The sequence below is a fragment of the Bombus flavifrons genome, chromosome 1 (assembly GCF_040668555.2).
Source record: "Bombus flavifrons isolate JBK064 chromosome 1, iyBomFlav1_principal, whole genome shotgun sequence".
NCBI classification, from domain to species: domain Eukaryota; kingdom Metazoa; phylum Arthropoda; class Insecta; order Hymenoptera; family Apidae; genus Bombus; species Bombus flavifrons.
In genome coordinates, this window is record NC_138442.1 from 16,746,145 (window position 1) to 16,765,446 (window position 19,302).

The following is a 19,302-nucleotide window of genomic DNA, read 5'->3' on the forward strand; positions in this document are numbered from 1 at the left end:
ATGGATCGTCGATACGTTACATATGTTTACATTTTCAAATACGCGCGACCTTGCACGTAACGTCCACGAATGTTGTCAAATTCTATTCAGTCAACGTTGTCCTGCGCGTGGTTCGGTACGCGATATTTTTCTTCATGCTTTCGAACAAATTTTACGACGTAGCAAGATTTCTGTTTAACTCTAACGATTATTTAATTAAGTATTTGACGATACGTTATTGTATATCTCAAGTTTAAATAATGATTCGCTATCGAACGATAGAATATCAATAATTGTAAAATCGGTACGTATTTGCAAGGTTGCTTGTGTTCAGTTGTGACTAATTTCAGTTGGTACCACTTGATCAGTTCGATTTATCGTCGCGAAATTGCTTCTTCGAATGTTTATCGAATAGTATATTAGAGTTTATTGAAAGATTCGTTCGTTGTGCTTCGTACGAGATACATAGTTATTTGACAGTAAAACAGTTTTCTCGGGAATTTATAGTGATTTTCATAGTGATTGTTGTACGTGTTTTCTATCATTTCGCGCACGTTCTTTTTTGGGAAGTGTACGCGTACGATTAATCTATATGGACAGAGATTCGCGATCGTTCAAAATGCGAAGAATGTTATTGGACTTTCGGAACCATCGAGATCAAGAGAATGAAAATATCGATACGACTCCACGGCGCAGAAGCTGCGTTAGATTCCCGCGAGTACGATTGCTAGACCTCAAACCGGTGAGTCATATCTTTGATATTTTTCTGTTATGTTTGATTCAGTCGTTGCAAAGATTATCCTAATTCTACTTTCTACCGGATCTACGGTATACAAATGACATTAAACTTTAGAATGTAAAGTAATTAACTTCGTGAAATATATTATGTACACACATATAAAATAGATGATCAATTTTTTTTTTATTAATTAGTATAACTATTTTTTAATTTAAGTGATTACTGTTTATTAAATGTACGATTAATCTTTAATATAGATTTATAAATAAGGTAATTGAGATACTTTTTTATTTACTTACGTTCTTCATTTTAACAATTTTAAAATGTAATAACCAATAGGAATTTCTGTATAATATCCAATTTGACACTTTAATCATTCGTTAAATAAGTAAGTTAACAAGTATCGTGAATAAAGGAACTGTAGTTTATTGACTTAAAAATTTATCAAAAATTTAGTTCTTAAAATACTACAAATAATTATATCTTGTTTATATATTGTATGTATGTATCGTTGAAACTAATATATTTTATTGGAAATGGAATTAGCGTAATTCTTTGCTTCAAATACAGAATTCGATATTTAATATTTGTTGCACATTAAATATCCATTGCATCTTCGGCGAACATATTCAAGTTTGAACTTCGAACTAGAGCTATGTCGAGCAACAGTTTGCTGTTTTGATTGTATTCTCGTAACGTAGACAAGCGTTGGACATTTTTGGGATTTCGAAGGGCATTGCATTTGTAAAAGCAAGGCACATGCCGCATAGAAACCCCAACCCTGCCTCAACGAAATCCAAAACGATCTCGTACAGTTTTCCACATCTGAAATCAAATTGCATTTTTATTTTCATGAGACATACCTTATCGCTGTGTAAGAACAATATACAACGTCGAATTGATACTGCATGTAAAACAAAGCATTATTAGAGTGCGAATATTGTAGGAAACATAAATTTTTATTTTATTTGGTAGGTGATAAAATTTCCGAGTAATAAAATAGAATATTTACTGCCGATCGTAATAGCAGCTGTAAAAGATAAAAGATCGATACTAACATTCATCTGTGATTTACTGTCAAATCAAGTAAGCATGTAGAAATGTTGCAACTTCAAATGTGAAATCTCACGAGTAGCTTTCAGTATTTTGCCAGGTTAGGCTTTGTGCGGACGAGCGATTTGCGGCGAATCGTCGAGGCAGCTCTTGGAAAACCATGGAAATACATATCGCGCCATTTCGTGAAAACTGACACAAATTGAAAAACGCTATTTTCGAATTATCGTTATAAAAATGTTGCAGAGACACTCCTCGGCCAATTATGAAAATCTTATTCATTTATCTTCATAGTGTGGCCGATAGAGGACAGTTATGTCGCTTTTGCTGATTTATGTGGCACTGTGCGGTATCTTACAATTGTGCCTTGTCATTGCAATTTGTGTTCTGACTCGAGAACTAAAATGAAAGAAACAGGGCAATCGAGCCTGTTTTTTCATAAATTTGGTTTGATTACGTTCAAAAGTAGTTTCTCGAGTTGTTTTTCAATAAGTGTCTAATATTTGAAAAATAACTTTAGCATAAATTCGTATAACAAAACAAGCATATTATCTTTTAGCGGTTTTAATTTTTTAATGGTCTACTTTTAAATGACAAGACAAATGACAAAGCAACAAAAATGTTAACAACCTTTTGGAGGTTTCCTACTTTACACTACTGCTTAGAATTGAATAAATATAAAACATTCTTCACAGCATCGAATCTAGTAAATACCATTTTTGTGCAGTTTTTATTACTACATTGGGCTATTAAATATATTGTAGATGTTCCAAGGCACTGAAAATCGTACTTAAAATACGATGAAATATCCCATGCGCAGCATTAAAAAGCAAACTTTTTCGACATAAAATATTCGAGGCCTTAAAGTCTTCTCGCGAGACATCATACTTTTAACGAATATTGAACACGATATGCTGAATAGAGGCGTTCTATGATATTCTTTGCGATACTTACTTCCGGCACTAAATATTATTGATGCATCGATAGCGCGGAAGATCCTCGGTTACGACGGGATGTTTTGTTCGTTGCCTGATTCGCAGCATCTAGCTATAGCGCCATTAACATTGATTTATTGCGATTTTACGCTTCTCTCTTCGTCGACACCTCGGGCATTTGCGAGAATCTTCGCACTTTACAGTCCTTCTTTCTTTCTTTGTGTTTTGTATACTGACTGTATCTTGAATCGATCGACATTCTCCTACCACCTTTTGCTTCAGAAAGTATCACGTATCATAGATACCTAACTTTACTGCAAAGAAATTCTGGATTAGATATTATGGCGATTATAGCAGTATCCTTCGAATTTTTATTAAATATTCGAGATAAAGTTTTCACCTTTTATACTAATTTCTATATTATTTATATTTTTACAGTATGTTAAAAAATCTTCTAATATCAGCCCAATTCTTCACAAATTTACGTTGAATACAGCGATAAAGTAAATATATAAAGAAAAGATCGAACAATCGAAGACGGTTTAATGTCTATTGGAAATTAAATCTAATGGAAACATAATCAACTCTTTTTACGATATTAGTTGTTTGTATATAAACATATTACTATAATATGTTGTGTTACGTTGGTTATTTGCATTATTTATTCACCTTTTTATTATTCTTATATGTTACTAACTAATCATTTAATCTATCTGGAATATCATCACGCAGAATATTTTCTTCTTGCAACTTGAAGTAAGAAGTTAACTTGGAACCTCATTTTTATCTTGTCCGGTGTTAGCGAACATTTGCCTCTAAGTTATTTGATCTTCTTTTAAATCACGCAATATATCAAAAATAATAAATAATAATAAACCATCGTAATATACACAACGATATAGTTTACTTACCGCAATATCAGTAAAGTGAATATATTTCTATACATTATTACAATTTAGTGATCACCAGCTTCAAACAAATTTAGAACCAAATCGATTAAAAGTTCAATATCAGACGCACGATATGTTACAAAAGCAATATCTTCAACAAATCACATTCAATTTCCACTTCCTCGGGCCTCTGGTATAGAAGCCTTTCAACTTCTATTGGCCAAGTTCTAAGCTCGCTACGGGATCACCCTGTATATATCTCTCTGCACGGAGCGAAGCTTAAAAGGGCGTGCTGCGCTATATTAACAGCAATATACTGCGTCCCACTGCACTGTAATGATTTCTTCGAGTTCTATAGACCATGAGATTTACTGTGCCCGGCAGCACTGCATCGTACAATGATACGACTTCGTTCCCCTACGTAATACCGTTTCTATCCGGACGAGAGTTTCTTTTCGACCAGGGTAGGAGTTGCACGCTCGGCGTGGGACAGTTCCGACTTGTCACTTTCTGCTCTGTTGATCAGTCTGACAAGTAATCAATCGTTCGTAGAAAGATAACTTGCATGACTGACTGTTAGGGAAACGTCGAAACGTACAAGTGGTAAATAGGCGTGAAGTTCTGCTCTTAGATTATTAAAATTAATTATGTCAGCCGAAAGTCAACATTTTCTTATTATATATGTCATTTCTCGAGTCCTTGGTGTTGTCGTAACCAGTCAAGTTGTGATAAGTTCGAACAATTTTTAATATTTCGGTTCTTTCGCGTGGGATAAATATCAAATCACCATCACGAGTAATTTCGTATTTCTGTACATGTAGATATGTAATTTTAAAGCGCCGCAAAGTGGAACTATTAATCATACTTTTTAACGAATAACATATCAGTAGCAGTTTTCAGTAACTTTTCAATTTTTCTCTTGGAAGACTTGTACGATTTCACGATACTTGGTTATATAAAATATTATTAAAATTTGGTTTCTTTAAATCCAATTCGAGGTGGCTATTAAACGTATCGATTCGTTTCATAAAGAGACGAGTGGTAAAATTGTAATAGTCGATATATTAAAATCACTGTGAGTACAAGTACAGAAATAGCATAGACTGATCGTAATCGTCGCTCGCTCGAAACAATTCAACTCCTCTACTCGTTAATTACTCTACTATTGAACTGTCTTAGACTGCACGTTCGTCTATTTGTGACTACAGTTGTTATTATAAAAAGTTCAAATGTAACTCCTGTTGACGATTACAAATAATGGCAATAATATTTTGCCCGGAGCTGGTTTACTTTTGAACCTAGAAAACCAAAACAACGTTAGTATTCCAAGGCACAATAATATGAGTCTCTCCCGATTCATGTGCAGCTACATCTACTGCGCTAAAACGCTTTATAGAGTCTTATATTGCTTAAGATATATAAAAGTAAATCTAGAGACAGATAGGGTAATAATTCACAATTAGCATGCAGATTTATCAAGTATTATTTTCCTGCGATTATGCATTATTAGGATAAAACAAATTTCTTTTCTAATTGAAACGCGAATACTTCATCTTGTTCTTTAATATTTTCCACAAATATTGGATTTGCAATATTGTCATTAAGTGGTATTGACAAAATCCGTAATGACTTAGTTGCCAACCCGATAGATCTTTTGTTTCAAATTTTCCCAGAACAATACTACGAAATTTGCGTTCGCGACACTTCGTAAAATCAATTAAAATCATTGCAATTACTCGCGTGTTCTTTTATTCATACCTTAGCCATTTCTATTACGCACAGTCGATCCTGTCCCCTGCATATCTTCGTTCGTAGCTTTTCATCGCAAAGACCGCCGAAGAAGTGTTCTTTCTAAGACTGACGGTGACAGTGGAGATATACGTTTCCGTTAAACAATAGCGGTTTGGTCGAAGAGAATAATCCAGACGGTAGGACGATATCGGTATACCTTCTCGTATTGTCGACCTGTAAAATTAACATCTTATCTCGAAAATGTATAATAGCAGTTGAAAGCGCCGTGGCGCCCCGTAACTCTTCATTGACACATTGTGAATTTGCAGGATGTCGAAATATATATATATATATATATATATATATATACGACGGTTACAACAACGAGCAATCTCGTCATTAAACCTTACGTACCAACGTCCTCTTCACATAAACATCTACAGAAATATATATATATATATATAATATAAATATAATAGAAATATAAATATAAATAATATAAATAAATATAATAGAAATATAAATATATATAATATAAATATAATATAAATATAAATATATATATATATATATATATATATATATATATATATATATATTTCTGTAGATGTTTATGTAAAGAGGACGTTGGTACGTGAGGTTTAATGACGAGATTGCTCGTTGTTGTAACCGTCGAATATATTTAAAATAGTAAATTAATATACAGTCGTATACGTGGGTCATTAGTACGAAGTATAAATCGCAAAATAAGATAGCGGAATAAATACTCGTAAATGCTCGTCGCGTAACTCGATAGACGCTCGAAGATATTGTAGGTACTGTTAGATACTCGTGATGCTCGAAGATACTCTGTAGATACTGTACGATACTCTGCGATACTGTTCGATACTCTCTCGCTCGCGATCGCGTCTGTTTATTTATACTGGTCGGGGGAGAGTCGGAAAATTCAAATTCGTCTTCATTCGACGGTTGCGTGTAGCGGTGACATTGTTTTGCCCGGAGTTTATTTGTTGTTGTTGCATGTGTCAAGGCTGTGTCAATGCCCCGAGGCAAAACAACACGAGTCACTCCCAATTCGCGTCGTCCTTTGACTCCTGTGCCGCTGCACTTCTAATGGTACCACTACAGTGTTTCATTTTTGTCACGTATATTTCTCTAAACGACGTTCGAAGCTTTCGTAAGGTGCTTTTTTCCACCGAAGAGCACTCGAAACTTTCGTACAAGCTGTTTCTTTATTATCCATTTCCTCGGTGGTTATTTTACAAGCAGTATGATTTGCAAACGTCGTTATCATCGTATCATATATCTTGGTTAAAAGCAGACCGCGTAGAAAAAGATGCCGTATCTCCGCATACAGATGAAGTTCTTGCGGACTCTGTTTGAAATTCACATCCTGCCAACCGCGCTACGTGTTATTATAGAGTCGGCGATAATTCCGTATTAACAGCTAGAAATTTTTCGCAGTTTTACGAGGTCGGCTCCTTTATGGAATTACGTTCAGACTTCCATGGGCTATTAAGGTCCTTGCTATAATAGGCATGTTACGGAAATTTTTTTCGGTAGACACCGCAATAATAGTTGACTTTCATTGTCTTACGTACACGTACACGAAGTTTCATCGATTCGTTGCTAGGAAAAGGAGTTGGTTTAGTATCCTTTGGAGGTTGCTACGTTATTACTCGTTTTAACGTTGACGAGTCTCTAAAACGTAGACGCACCATTTATGTGATTAACATTTTTCTTTACACTTCGGTGTATGTAAATTACGCGTTTTAATGTCGTTTAATTTTTAACACATTCACTTTATGTAAATCAGCCGTGTATTGTTAAGTTATGTACATGGCTATGTTTATAAATATCCGGGTGCTTTGGTTGATTTGTAATAACGGTATGAGAATCATACTAAGGTGAACAAATTAACGATTACAATTATTAATTAGAAGCAACATTTACTTACTACGTTTCTTATGCAATCTAACTAAACTATACGAATCTAAATATAGAAAATCTTAAGAATATTGATTGATTTCAATTCACATGAAATCATATCAACTTCAAATGTTTTAGATATAGGGTATACCATTAGTTTCCTTCACATGAATTTTTCATCTGTTGTTAAGAGGCTTATAGTGATCACAAAAAGCATTTGCACATATCAGTGTTTTTCAATGAAGAGTCTCTTCTTTTTGTCAGATTTTACATTTCATTTTCATAGTAGACATCAACTTTATTTGATACCATGAAAACCCCATTACATGATATGTAATGTACTTGGATCAAATTAATTAATATGTAAATGCTATCATAAATACAATGGTGATGTACGAATACTTTTATAGCCACTGTATATATTTGCACCGTAATAGGTTATTCCTCTTTTTAACTATATTACGTTAAAGTATATCCTATCAACCATTGAATAATATTAATATCAGAGGATCAACAAAATTGTACTTATATTTTTTCTCCGTAATGTTCGTGTAATTTCCCATTACATCTCCTTAGACGTCTCTAGATACTAGTTTCGTGTTAGCTTAGGTTTCTTACGCGGTAGTCGAGAGACTTGGACGACGGTTGGGCGTGTGCACTCGGTACAGGTTGAGGACAAGAAGAACGAAGAAGAAGAAGAAGAAGGTGCGAGAATGGATCTTCGTCCTCGTATATTTCTACGCGGTGCATAAATGCGCGCGTGCATTTAAATAAGGTCGTATCTCTGCCAGATGTTAATAAATTCGTATTCGTGGCTGTATAACGCAAGTTATGCGTTTCGATAAGCGAAAAGGGGAATACTCGAGGCAGCACAGCAATTGTAATTATTATAGCTCGATTTCATACGTCTCTGGTATTACGACTAGATACGAAATATTCGTTATTTGCAGTAAAATCTGGTTGGAATTTTAGTTAGTTCCCTGATTAAAAATTCTACCGTTTGACCCTGTCTGAATTTGATTTAAGACGATCATTGAGATTCCACGGAGAACGAGAATCTTGTTTTTATTAGGTAGTTAAATCTCTTGATAGCTTTGTGTTACGATCACAATGTGCTGTCGAAGAATCGTTGAAGTTAATCATATTTTGTAGTGAATTTGATAATAGCTTGAAAATCCATATATTTGCATATATTTTTGTTGAAAGATGTTTAAATATTAAGGTTGAACATTTTTTTTGAAAATATCATTGCATCCATACAATTTGTTTAGTAACGTATTGAAGTATCTTAGATGTAACATATCACATTTACGTTTTAGTTATTTATGATTAGTTATGATCAATCATGTATTTTTATACAATCGAAATGCAACGTTATTTGCATTACTATTTAAAATTCTTAAAAAGTACGCGTAAGAATCTCGTTCAATTGATAAGAATCAGTAGTTTTCGCTTGATCAAGGTCGGTTATCTTTACAGCGTTTGTAATATTATTTTCTTTGAATAGATAACTATTCGATAAGTTCAATCTGTACATAGAAAGAAACGTAAATTTTTTATTATACATCCAATATGTGTGAATATATTAAAGCTGGATGATCGATTTCCTGCATCGATTTAAAAATTTACGAAATCGCGATGTAAATCTCAAACTGTAACAATAAGTATACAGTACATTTTTACTGAAATGCAATCTTAATATAACCAGTTAATAATCAGTGACGATAAATTTAAAGGCACACATCTATAGAAGAAGAATTTGTAACATTTGGAAATTTTTCAGAAGTTAGGTAAGTCTACAAGTATCAGTGTTAGTGCGTTCAAGAAACACGACTAAGTTTTGATAAATAAAGTAAAACAAGCTCGAGCTGTTTTCACCTACGAGTAGCCTTAAAAGCCACGCGAGAATTTACTCTTTTTCTCGCCAATTTTAGCTCTTCTTTCCCACGTCCTGTTCGTTCGTTTCGCGAACAAGCTCCGATACCCCTTTTCATCGCCACTCTATCCCACGTTCGTTTGCATTCATTTCCACTCGATCTCTCCGGTCTCCAATATATTCCGCGAGTGTTTTACGATCATCCCGTTCGAACGGCTTTTAGTAACAATTTGTCGAACACGAAGAACCGACGCGACGCTTGCTTTGCATCGAACTCGGTATTCGGCTTTCGTATCCCGGCCGCGGGAGGACGATTAAATTTGTATGCCCGTTAAAACACAATGCTTGTTGCATGGTCGTCAGCGGGACCTAAAAAAGTCCTTCTGCATAGCATCGTTCGGATCGGCAACAAGAATAGTACCCGGTTCGCGAAGAGCAGCTTACTCGAGCGATGCAGCATATGCTCGAACATCGGTCGCATAGCGGGTGGTTGCCGACTAACTAGAGCACTTAAGAATCCTCTCGAACGATCTCATGCTGCACGAAGAAAGGTACGCAGAAAGGTAAGCAACGTGAAATAAATTTTCGAGCAGGCCAATTTGCCTTTTGGATACAAAAGATATTCCGCGATAATAAACGATCATCGGCTCGTCAGGAAGTATTTAATATTCGGATACCGCTAGCTCCGATGATTTCACGCCTTTTGCTGTCTCGGTTTTCCGTTTAATAACCGTTAACACCGTGTATTGCAATAATTTCAGGCGTTTCGCGTTCAGATCGCTGTCGCTTTTTCCGCGAACGTCGCCAGCCAAGGTTCGCTGCGAATTATTGCGAACCGATACCGATCTAGAATAATCTACCGGTACTGCAACCGGCCGATATTAATGTTATTAGAAAGACGATAAATATGTAAGGAATATGACAGACTTGTAATTAACTTACTCACACGTTGGTCGTGTCGTGACGCCTCCCGGGAGCCACTTAAAATTCCAAGCTTCTGTAACACGCATCGATGCTATGTTAGGTATCCCGAACGCCCGCCGTATCACGATGATTAAATCGACCGTCGATTACTTCTTTTTTTTCTACTTTACGTTGCATCGATCTTGACAGCTTCGCCGTGATGAATAAGGCCATTGTGCGCCGTCCTCCGTTCCCGGTCAACACTTTCTTAAATCGATTTTCATTAACTGCGTTAAAAGCTTGCACGTAAATCGATACGCCATACCTTTGCGAGTCCTTCTCTCGTGGTATCCCATTAAGCATTAATGGGCCGATTTAAAGGACGTAAATCACCAAACTTAACGAGTCACGTACTTGGACGGTTACAGTTTCACAAAGAAAAAAGGATCAGCGAAATAAAAATGTGCTTGCCACGAAATCTTGTCTGTTTTCGCCGATGAGGCAATAAAAAGCCACCCGCGGCGCGAGTTCACGTGCAATTAGTTTAACGATCTCGAAACTCTATGTTCGACACGACGCGATGTTACTTTATTTGGCAAAAATAAGCTGACGATTCATCGTCGAAACTGCGCGGTTATGCACTCGTTTATTGCTGCGCGCGCTGAGGATTACTTGGGACTTAGCAGGCCAGTAGGATTCATACACAGCCACCACAGGACCACTAAGGCCCAAATCACCCTCAGCTTTTACTGGTCCCTTTGCACGGCGCAACGCCCAAAACTGGACTGGCGGATTCGGAGCTCGTCGTTTCATCGTATTTGTATTGTTACCCTCCTTGTATTTGTCAGCGTTCCTCTGTAACGAAAAGTATTAAGCAGTTTAGTGGTGAATAATTTCTCTGTAGTCGTTGGAGATCGTAAACTATGTACATATGTTAGTGTTCTTTAACCATTATGGTCGAACGTCCGCGCTTCTTACAAGTCGTTTCACGTTTGCATTTTTAACCCTGATGTGTTCTTTCGGTCGTTTCAATCGGTCTTATTGTACTATTCTGTCGCTAACAAATTTCTTATGTTAGAAGATTCAAACGCGATCGAAACACGAGAAGTCAAGAATTACAACAGGGTCACAACTACGTGCGATCTCAATTTTGCATTTTAATATTTAGCCTATGTATATGAATATTTTCGATCCAAAAAGCGCGAATCGTTTGAAAACGACAGGAAATATCTCACAAAATACAGTCATTGCAAAAAGTATTGTCACGTATCCTTATTTTCCAATAAAGCGTTTTCCCATCAAGCTGTATATTTCGTTTTCATAGTATCACATTTTTGTACTCACATGAAACTAAATGATACGAAGTTTGGTATATTTGGACCTAATTGATCGCTACTTTAATGCTCCAGCGAATATAACGGTATGCAAATATTTTCCGCAGCGACTCTATATCATAGAACATCAGAAAATGGTGCAACTGAGATCCTTCGCGACGACGATGTAAATGAATATTTGAATGAAATAGTGTGAGTTATTAAAGAACGTCAGCAAATATTTTAGAAAATAGATTATATCGTACAATGTCAGAAGTTAATCCAATTGAAGTTGTTTTCGACGAGGGAAATCTAAGAATCGCGTGCTTCTAATAAAACGAGGAATCGACCGAATGCTACGAAATTCTATTACACAACGAAACAGCGAACCGACAGACGTTATTCTACCATTTGCATCTGCCCCACGGTATTAGCAAGTACGGTAGTGTAATCTACCGATTTAACCTCGATGCACTGCAATCTGACTGAAAGTACGTGCACAGGCCTATATTCGAACAAATGTAAATTAACGTTGAGTCAGTTTCGCGAGCAACTCCTTTCTTCCGCGCGTATACATATATCATCGAAATGCCGCGTAATTATAATGTCACCAGTTGGCTGCCAGCGCGATTATTTATTACATTATACGCTATAAGTAATAACTGACCGACCACCAGCGTGTCTGTCTTATAACATGGCAAAAACGTTATTCACAGAGCTGTCTATGTCCGTACGATTTACAGATACAACGATTTGACAACTTGTCTGAAACGAGTTCACGTAGGTACTAGCTGATATTTATACGAGCTAACGGAAATTCGCGTGTTCAGCAAGAACGGACCTATTATAATTCACCCTAACCCATTTTGCGTGCCGCCTAACTTTTTGCGAAAAGTACGAGCACCGTGTTCCACGATGCAAGCGCTCGGAAGGATCTTGTCTTCTAAACAGATTACAGAGATACGTACGATTCGATTTGTTACGAATAGTCCGTTGCACATGGTGTGCAAGAGACAGATAATGGTAGATTTCGGGGGGCGTTTCTTCGTTACGCTGAAAACGTATCTCGACTTGGGAATTACCGTTTGCGCAATCTGTGTTCGTGGACCATTTAGCACCTCGTGGGATTCGTGGCTCGTACATACCGGTCGATCCAGCGATCGTCGAATTAATAATCGGTTCTTTTCGTTACCAGTCGAGCAACGATCTCTCTCGAGCGTGTTTTCAGAGCTAGCTGTGTGCCCTGTCATTGACACTTTCCTCGCTGTTGCAACTACTCGGCTAGATCGTGCATTGCCACTTCGTCGGGCAATTAATCCGAGAGCTCGGTTTAATCTCACCGCTCTCGAGCTGTTATTTATTGTTACTCGTGCTCGATAAGAGCGTCTCGAGCCGTGCACCCGTGCACTTCATCGGCGCATATCTCGCGACTATTATCGAGCTGGTTAATTAGATCTTTCGCGATTGCTCGGATTCCATTGCCGCCTGGTGTTTCGTTGCTTCGCTTTCGTCATGGATCGTGGTGCACCGCGTCCGTATCGATAGATCGCGCTGAAAGGAGAATAAAAGTAACCGAGCCGGGGATTGCTTTTCTCGTAAAAACTATGTTATGTATTTTACTCTCATTTTAGTAGTCTATCTTATAATCGAGATTCGTCTCATGGAGGGGGAACAATTCGGTTTACGCGAAAATGACGCAATCCGTGCACAATGAGATCGATTCAGGTACAGGTAGGAAGAAAGGGTGCTGCTAGAGATCGTATGAAACGTGCTCGTTGTACGAGACATTCCTCGGATCAACCACCTTTTCTTGCACCCTTCTCCTTCTCCGGACGCAACAACTGAGAAGTAAGTGGGAATACGGGGTGATTTAAGTGGTCGAGTTGGACAGTAAGCACATAGCAAATGAACATCGTGCGAGCTAAGGTGCCGTACTAGACGCCATAGCGAAAACGGGATCCACGAAGGTAGAGCAAGCTCGTTGCACGAGGGGAAAACATCCTGACTAGCTTATTAACGAGATTCAGACAAGTAGTAACCCCCACCATCAGCTGAATTCTAATCGGGTTTCTGAACGTGTGCAACCCTTGGTATATTTGAGCCAGGCTCGATGCTTTCTTTGTTGTAACATGGTAGAAAAGACAGCGTGGGTAACTGAAATCGTAGAAAATAATATTTCCATGTGTGCACACGGCACATTAGTAAAAAACCATTGGATCTTTTATGTGGGAATCTCGACAGCTCGAGCGTTTGCGCTTTTTGTCGGAGAACACTTACGATCTTTTTCGAGTCTCCCTTTCTTAATGCCGTTAGTCTCATTCACACTTACTTTGCATTTTATTCGATCTTCTTAATGCTGTTTGAACTTGCTGCGCTTGTTCATCTCAATTCCTTTCATCTTCAAAGTTTCTTGCTCCAACGTTGAACATCATCCGGAAGAAGAGACTGCAACACGCGGTATGATTACGAAGCTCGAACGTAGAAGAAGATTGTTGTTTCAAATTTTGCTGCACGAATTCTCAATTTTCTTCGTAATGGAATCTCTGCTCGATGTTTAATTCCCATTTTTCATCACGTCGGAGATTCCTGATCGCGATTAGTTTAATCGTGAAACGTGACTATCGTGGATTAAACGCACATACGCGTGATATGTGTACGCGCGTAGAAGATACAGATCGGAAAGAGGAAAAAGACGTGCGCAACCTGTGCCGTAAACTCCAATCATGAATCAGGCTTAGGCGTTTTATGCTTTGTACGATTGTCATGCTACCAGGCTAGCCACGTTTATCGAGCAATAGATTCACATTTACTGTGTCGAGTCACGGCTCATTCTTAATTAGTTGCGAAGCAACGAGACTAATTGGGAATCGTTAAAATCCGATGGCGGTTAGGTTGTGGCGCATGTACCGGAAATTACTCTTTGGCAAATGACCGAGGCCTCCGGGCAAATTCATTTCGCCGTTTCATCTGCTTCTGTCTTGGATATCTCATCCTGGAATTCGCTGAAATTTTTCTCGTGAATGCGCACCTTGTTAACAATTCTACTCCTAAATGAACCGTATAATTTCTTTACATCTTACGAAACAAGCTTCGTGAATGAAAATTTCAGACGTTTCTTTCGTTATTCAAATATTCACATGCCAGTTTGATGTTGGAAAATTTTCATATCTTTCGCTTCTTTCAAGTTGATAGATTTCAAGCTGACTTTTCATTGAAAATTGTACGTATTTCGATAAGAAACCTTGATATTGTGATTGTTTTCTGGACGAAGCTGCTACTATATCCGAATGATTCAGCGAGAAAGATGTATCTAACGTTAACGATCCTCGATCGTGGCCACGTAAGCTCGCGAGGTTGTAGCGCAACTTAGCTTTCGGTCTGACTAAAAAATGCCGCGAACGACAGTCCCTCGAGCCTTCGCATAAATCCAGCCGTTATCCAAATCAAATCTCCAGCCGAGCGAGGAACTCACTTATTCCTCACCTGAGTTTTATCTGCCGGATCGAGCATTATACTCGACCGGCTAACGCCCGGGAACCAGCGAGAAAGAGAAACAGAAAGAAAAGGGAAAAACAGAAGGAAAGAAAGAGAGGGGCAGAGATGGTTTATCGAAAGCCCGGGGCGCTCTCTCAGACATTCCGGAAATTAACAATTATGATGCTGCTTACTATCATTACGCGTTAAATATCATGGAAGCAGCCTCTAAAACTTAATGACGCCATATGGCATCGGGCAGCAGGAAAAGCTTGAAGACGTTCAACAGAAGAACGAAGGAACGCTCGATTCGAGTACGGTGCAATGTATACAGACTGTAATTAATGTATTATAGTAATGAGCAGTTCACGTGCTAGAAGCAGTTGTAATTTAGGAATCCAAGGGTGCGAATCTCAGCTTTGCGCTGGTCGAGATTTCAACCTTTTTCCTTCGTTCCTCCATCTTTTCCTTCTGCTCGTACATGTACAAGTATATCTATATATATATGTATGCGTGTGTGCACGTGTAGTATACGCGTGCACTGGTATTTCACCTTCGAAGAAGTGGCGTAGTCCGTGGTCCGCGGACTTCCGGCACACTCGTTAGATCGTGGTGTACATAAAGTCGCAGTGGATGAGTAGGTGCCTCCGTTGAAACACTTCTGGCGTCCAGCTACGTGAATAAGCTGAACGGACAGTCGTTAAATACTTCCGACAGATCTGAATGTCGGTAACCACTGGACGTTCGGGACGAAAAGGGAGCGGACAACCAGAAAGAGCCGCTCGCTTCGATCGGACAGTCTCGACGGACATCGCGATTATTACGTGGGACGTGTTTGATCATGCGCGCCTGTATTGTTTCGGACCTCGTTTCGGACGCACAGTGATGCAACGACGCGCGGATGTGCAAATTTATCGTACAGGTGTAAGCAAGATGGAGCTTGAATTTCTTTTCGAGATTTGTTTCATCGCTTTTAGTTTGTTCGTTTTACGATTGTAACGTTTATATCGTACACGTGTAGATACCGTTGGAAGTGAAAAATCGCGTACGCGATACTATATGTATTTCTGCATATACGTATATATAGATATACATATGTACGTTACACGTTAAACGCGAGAAAAATTTAACAACATATGCTAATCACCAATACGCAATAATATTTTCTATTTTAGTCACAAGTGTGTCAAGTCGTATAGATTATGAATATTTTCAGATCATCTATACGTATGTTACACATATGTTAAACGAGTTTAAGTGATTCGTAAGTAGAAAGAGTTGCCTGATAGAATTACTGCATTGGCGACGAATTCAGTATACTAATCGCTAATATTAGAAAATCATTATATTAAAAAATACACTTACATCACTATGAATTTAAATAGTTTTACAAAATTTGACGTTTATAATATGCTTTTATTATGTGCTATATGAGTCACCTGAAATTGTGCATATTCTCGCCACTGTCCTCTCTAAACGCATTTCTATAATACTTTCCGAAATGTGAAATTTTCTACTCTATACACTTATCGTGATAAAATTGAAATTGCTCTGAAACTTTTAACGAAAATATATCAACTTGCAATTTATCTTCACTCTTATTACGTTAAATACGTAAACTCGACAATGCTACATCGTGTGATTATTTTTTTCCTTTGTCACTTTTTACAAATTCTTAAGGTATTGTTATAAATAAAACTTACATCTCTATTTATGCGACTTAGTACAGATCATAAAGAATATAGCGTCGTAATGTTATATCTAATAAACGATAACAAGCATAGCAATCGACCAAGCAATTGCTTGCAGTTATTGAAATGCCAAAAAAAAAGATTTGCTTCAAATATCTATTCTTTCGATATATTGAGTTGGCAACTAAGTGATTGCGAATTTTGTCAATACCACCTAATGACAAAACCCGCAATCACTTAGTTGTCAAACAGAAGAGGAAATACCAATAAAAAATAAATCCTAAGCCTAAAGCTACAATGCAATCGGTGGGATATGTTCGAAACATGAAATAAAGAGAAAGCGTTCATTTAGATAGGGAACATCGATAGAAGAAGGAAAATTTCATAAAATCTTAGGAAAACTAATATGTTACGTTGTGTAATTTCTTATTTTACCAGCTGGAATAGCTAGTCGTGATAACGAATGACTTTAGGCAAATAATTTACCTTGCTAGGGAGTTTCATATATTAGATATTAATACATAATGTTTGTTAGAGGTCGTATATTATACTTCATACCGCGAGTAAACGAGTTATAACTCCTTGTATATGACGCCATTATCGTAGCACATTGGTGTGCATATTATAAAGACCAACCACCGAGTATTACCATTTAACACGCTGCAATATTGCAAATACTTTGGCTTAATTGGCAAATCAAGAGATTAAAAGGTTGTTTAACCTGTACCCGAAATAATAAACGCAACCTTTTGACAGATTATTCGCAACATTATCGCATCCTTGGACTAGAAATATACGACAAGAAATTGAAATTTTTTTTAATTCTTACATCAGCTCCTTTCCTCGAAATTTTCTTTCTTCTTAAAAATTATTTTTTTTCATGTCTATACAATATACAGTGGAAGATTTTCCTATGGTGTGTATGTGTTATATAAAATATTAAAAAATTTTATTGTCACTGAAACACATCTGTTATGATAGGTAAAATTTGACATCAATCTGAGAGCGTACACAGAAGTTAGAAAATATTTCTTGCAAATATATAATTAGTAAAAAATTAGCATACGCTATGAGTAATCATTTTAAACATATAAATGTTAAAGACGGTTCCACTGAATATTTCAGACTTATTGATCTAACTTTCGTCTAAGCAGTCTATTATTAATTTTCGATCATTGAAATCAATTGAAATCAATTATTAATTAACTTATTTCAAGTAATAATTGCGACACGGTGTACGTGCGCATTTACTCGGCTACCCATCGCCCGTACCGAGAGCATCGCGCCACCAGATTTTATCTGCGTGAGAAAACGGATCCATGAAACGTTTCTACGATCGCTCGATCCGATCGATCGCTCATCGGGTAATATACTCGCCAAACGAAAGGTGAGACGCGATCGTTCCTTTGGAATTGCTTTGACGATCGTCTTGAACGCGGATGATTCGATTCTCCCCGGAATCGATCAGGCTTCTAATAGCGTGATTAATATTTATTGCAAGTTTCTTTGGTGTACGCGTACGCGTTTTCTGATCTTTCGGCCGGGAATCGAGAAAATGGAATTCCTGCCAGCAGGTCCGGTACGTTATTAACGAGAATTTTTTCACGAAGATAATGGTTGCTTACGCTGGCGTAATTGTAGTTTCGAGTTATTAATATGAGATATTCCAATGGAAGCCACTTGTTAAGATACTTCGGGATACAAGTATCGCGACTTTTATCGTTAACATAATGTTGGTAATATCATACTTGTATTGGAATATGATTACAAACGAATTAAGTGGTGTGCAAAATAGTCGGAAGTATTATTTTCGGAATATCTTTCTTTTAATATTCACTACATTCGATCTCCAATTGTTTAAATTTCTAGTAGAGAGAGTGTACGAAAGTGTAATGTTTCGCTGTAATTTACATTTTACTTTTGACGACAGCTTTTAAGTAGAATATCTTACTTTGCGATATTTTTATGCCAGTAAAGATACTTTAGTTCAATGTTATTCATAGCCTATCTTGTCGCGGTTTTACACATTAAAAATAACAGCGTGACGACGTAAAAAATGTAGTTAGAGTAACGAGGACGGACAATTTACTGCGATCGTTGAAGAACCAGAGAATGATAGTTAGAAAATTATAAATCATAGCTGTAACAAGGAAACGAGCCTCATTTTAAAGTCGTAACCATAACTTACGTTAACGTCGCCTGTGTTTTAAGACACTTTCCATGATTCCGTGTAAATAAGTATCTTGTTTATCGTACAACTCGCTTGGCTTTTTGCAATCGAATAAATTAAATATTCTAGTTACAGACTTAGGTTATCTCTTGTTACTGTGTATGTTTGTTAACATCAAAATTGTGAGCTGGTGAACATTGAACAAATAATGTTGTACTCCAGGTTAAGCTTTGTTAGTTTGTGACAAAACAACAAACGTATTGAGTAAAAAACTGATAATATAAGATTAATTTACATTTCTGAAATGTTTAGCGTTTAATAATATTAGGCATTGTTGCGAATAAAATTGTTTGATTCTTCGTTTGTACTGTGGCTCAAAATATATGTGGTTTAGGCGAAAAACTAGAAACTTTCGATGCTTCTTATCCAAATTTATAAATTTCGCAAAATAAGTTAGAATATTAGAACGAGTTAATTTTTGTTGGAACGAAGACTGGGAAATTTATCGAGTGGTACAACAAGATTTATTTTTTATGATTTTTCTTTTTCTATAAATATAATAATATATTGTGAGGAAAGTATTCTAGAAACTTCTAGATTAAAAATATTTTTAGAAGAA

The 19,302-nt window shown here is 37.0% G+C and overlaps 1 protein-coding gene and 1 long non-coding RNA gene across 2 annotated transcripts in view; one reads left to right on the forward strand and one right to left on the reverse strand.

Annotated features, from left to right (window-relative positions):
* Positions 1-100: 100 nt before the first annotated feature.
* Positions 101-19,302, forward strand: part of LOC138179659 (protein cortex) — a 251,392-nt gene continuing 232,190 nt past the window's right edge. Inside the window, exon 1 of the mRNA XM_069112689.1 lies at positions 101-721. Within this exon, the coding sequence (XP_068968790.1) occupies positions 572-721 (150 nt within the window). The 5' untranslated portion in view covers positions 101-571. The remainder of the gene's footprint in view (positions 722-19,302) is intronic.
* On the reverse strand, positions 1,888-6,332 carry LOC138189972 (uncharacterized). The gene is made up of 3 exons (XR_011176171.1): positions 6,095-6,332; positions 5,355-5,561; positions 1,888-4,894 (listed from the first exon to the last, which is right to left on the reverse strand). It is a non-coding gene; the product is annotated as an uncharacterized LOC138189972 (long non-coding RNA).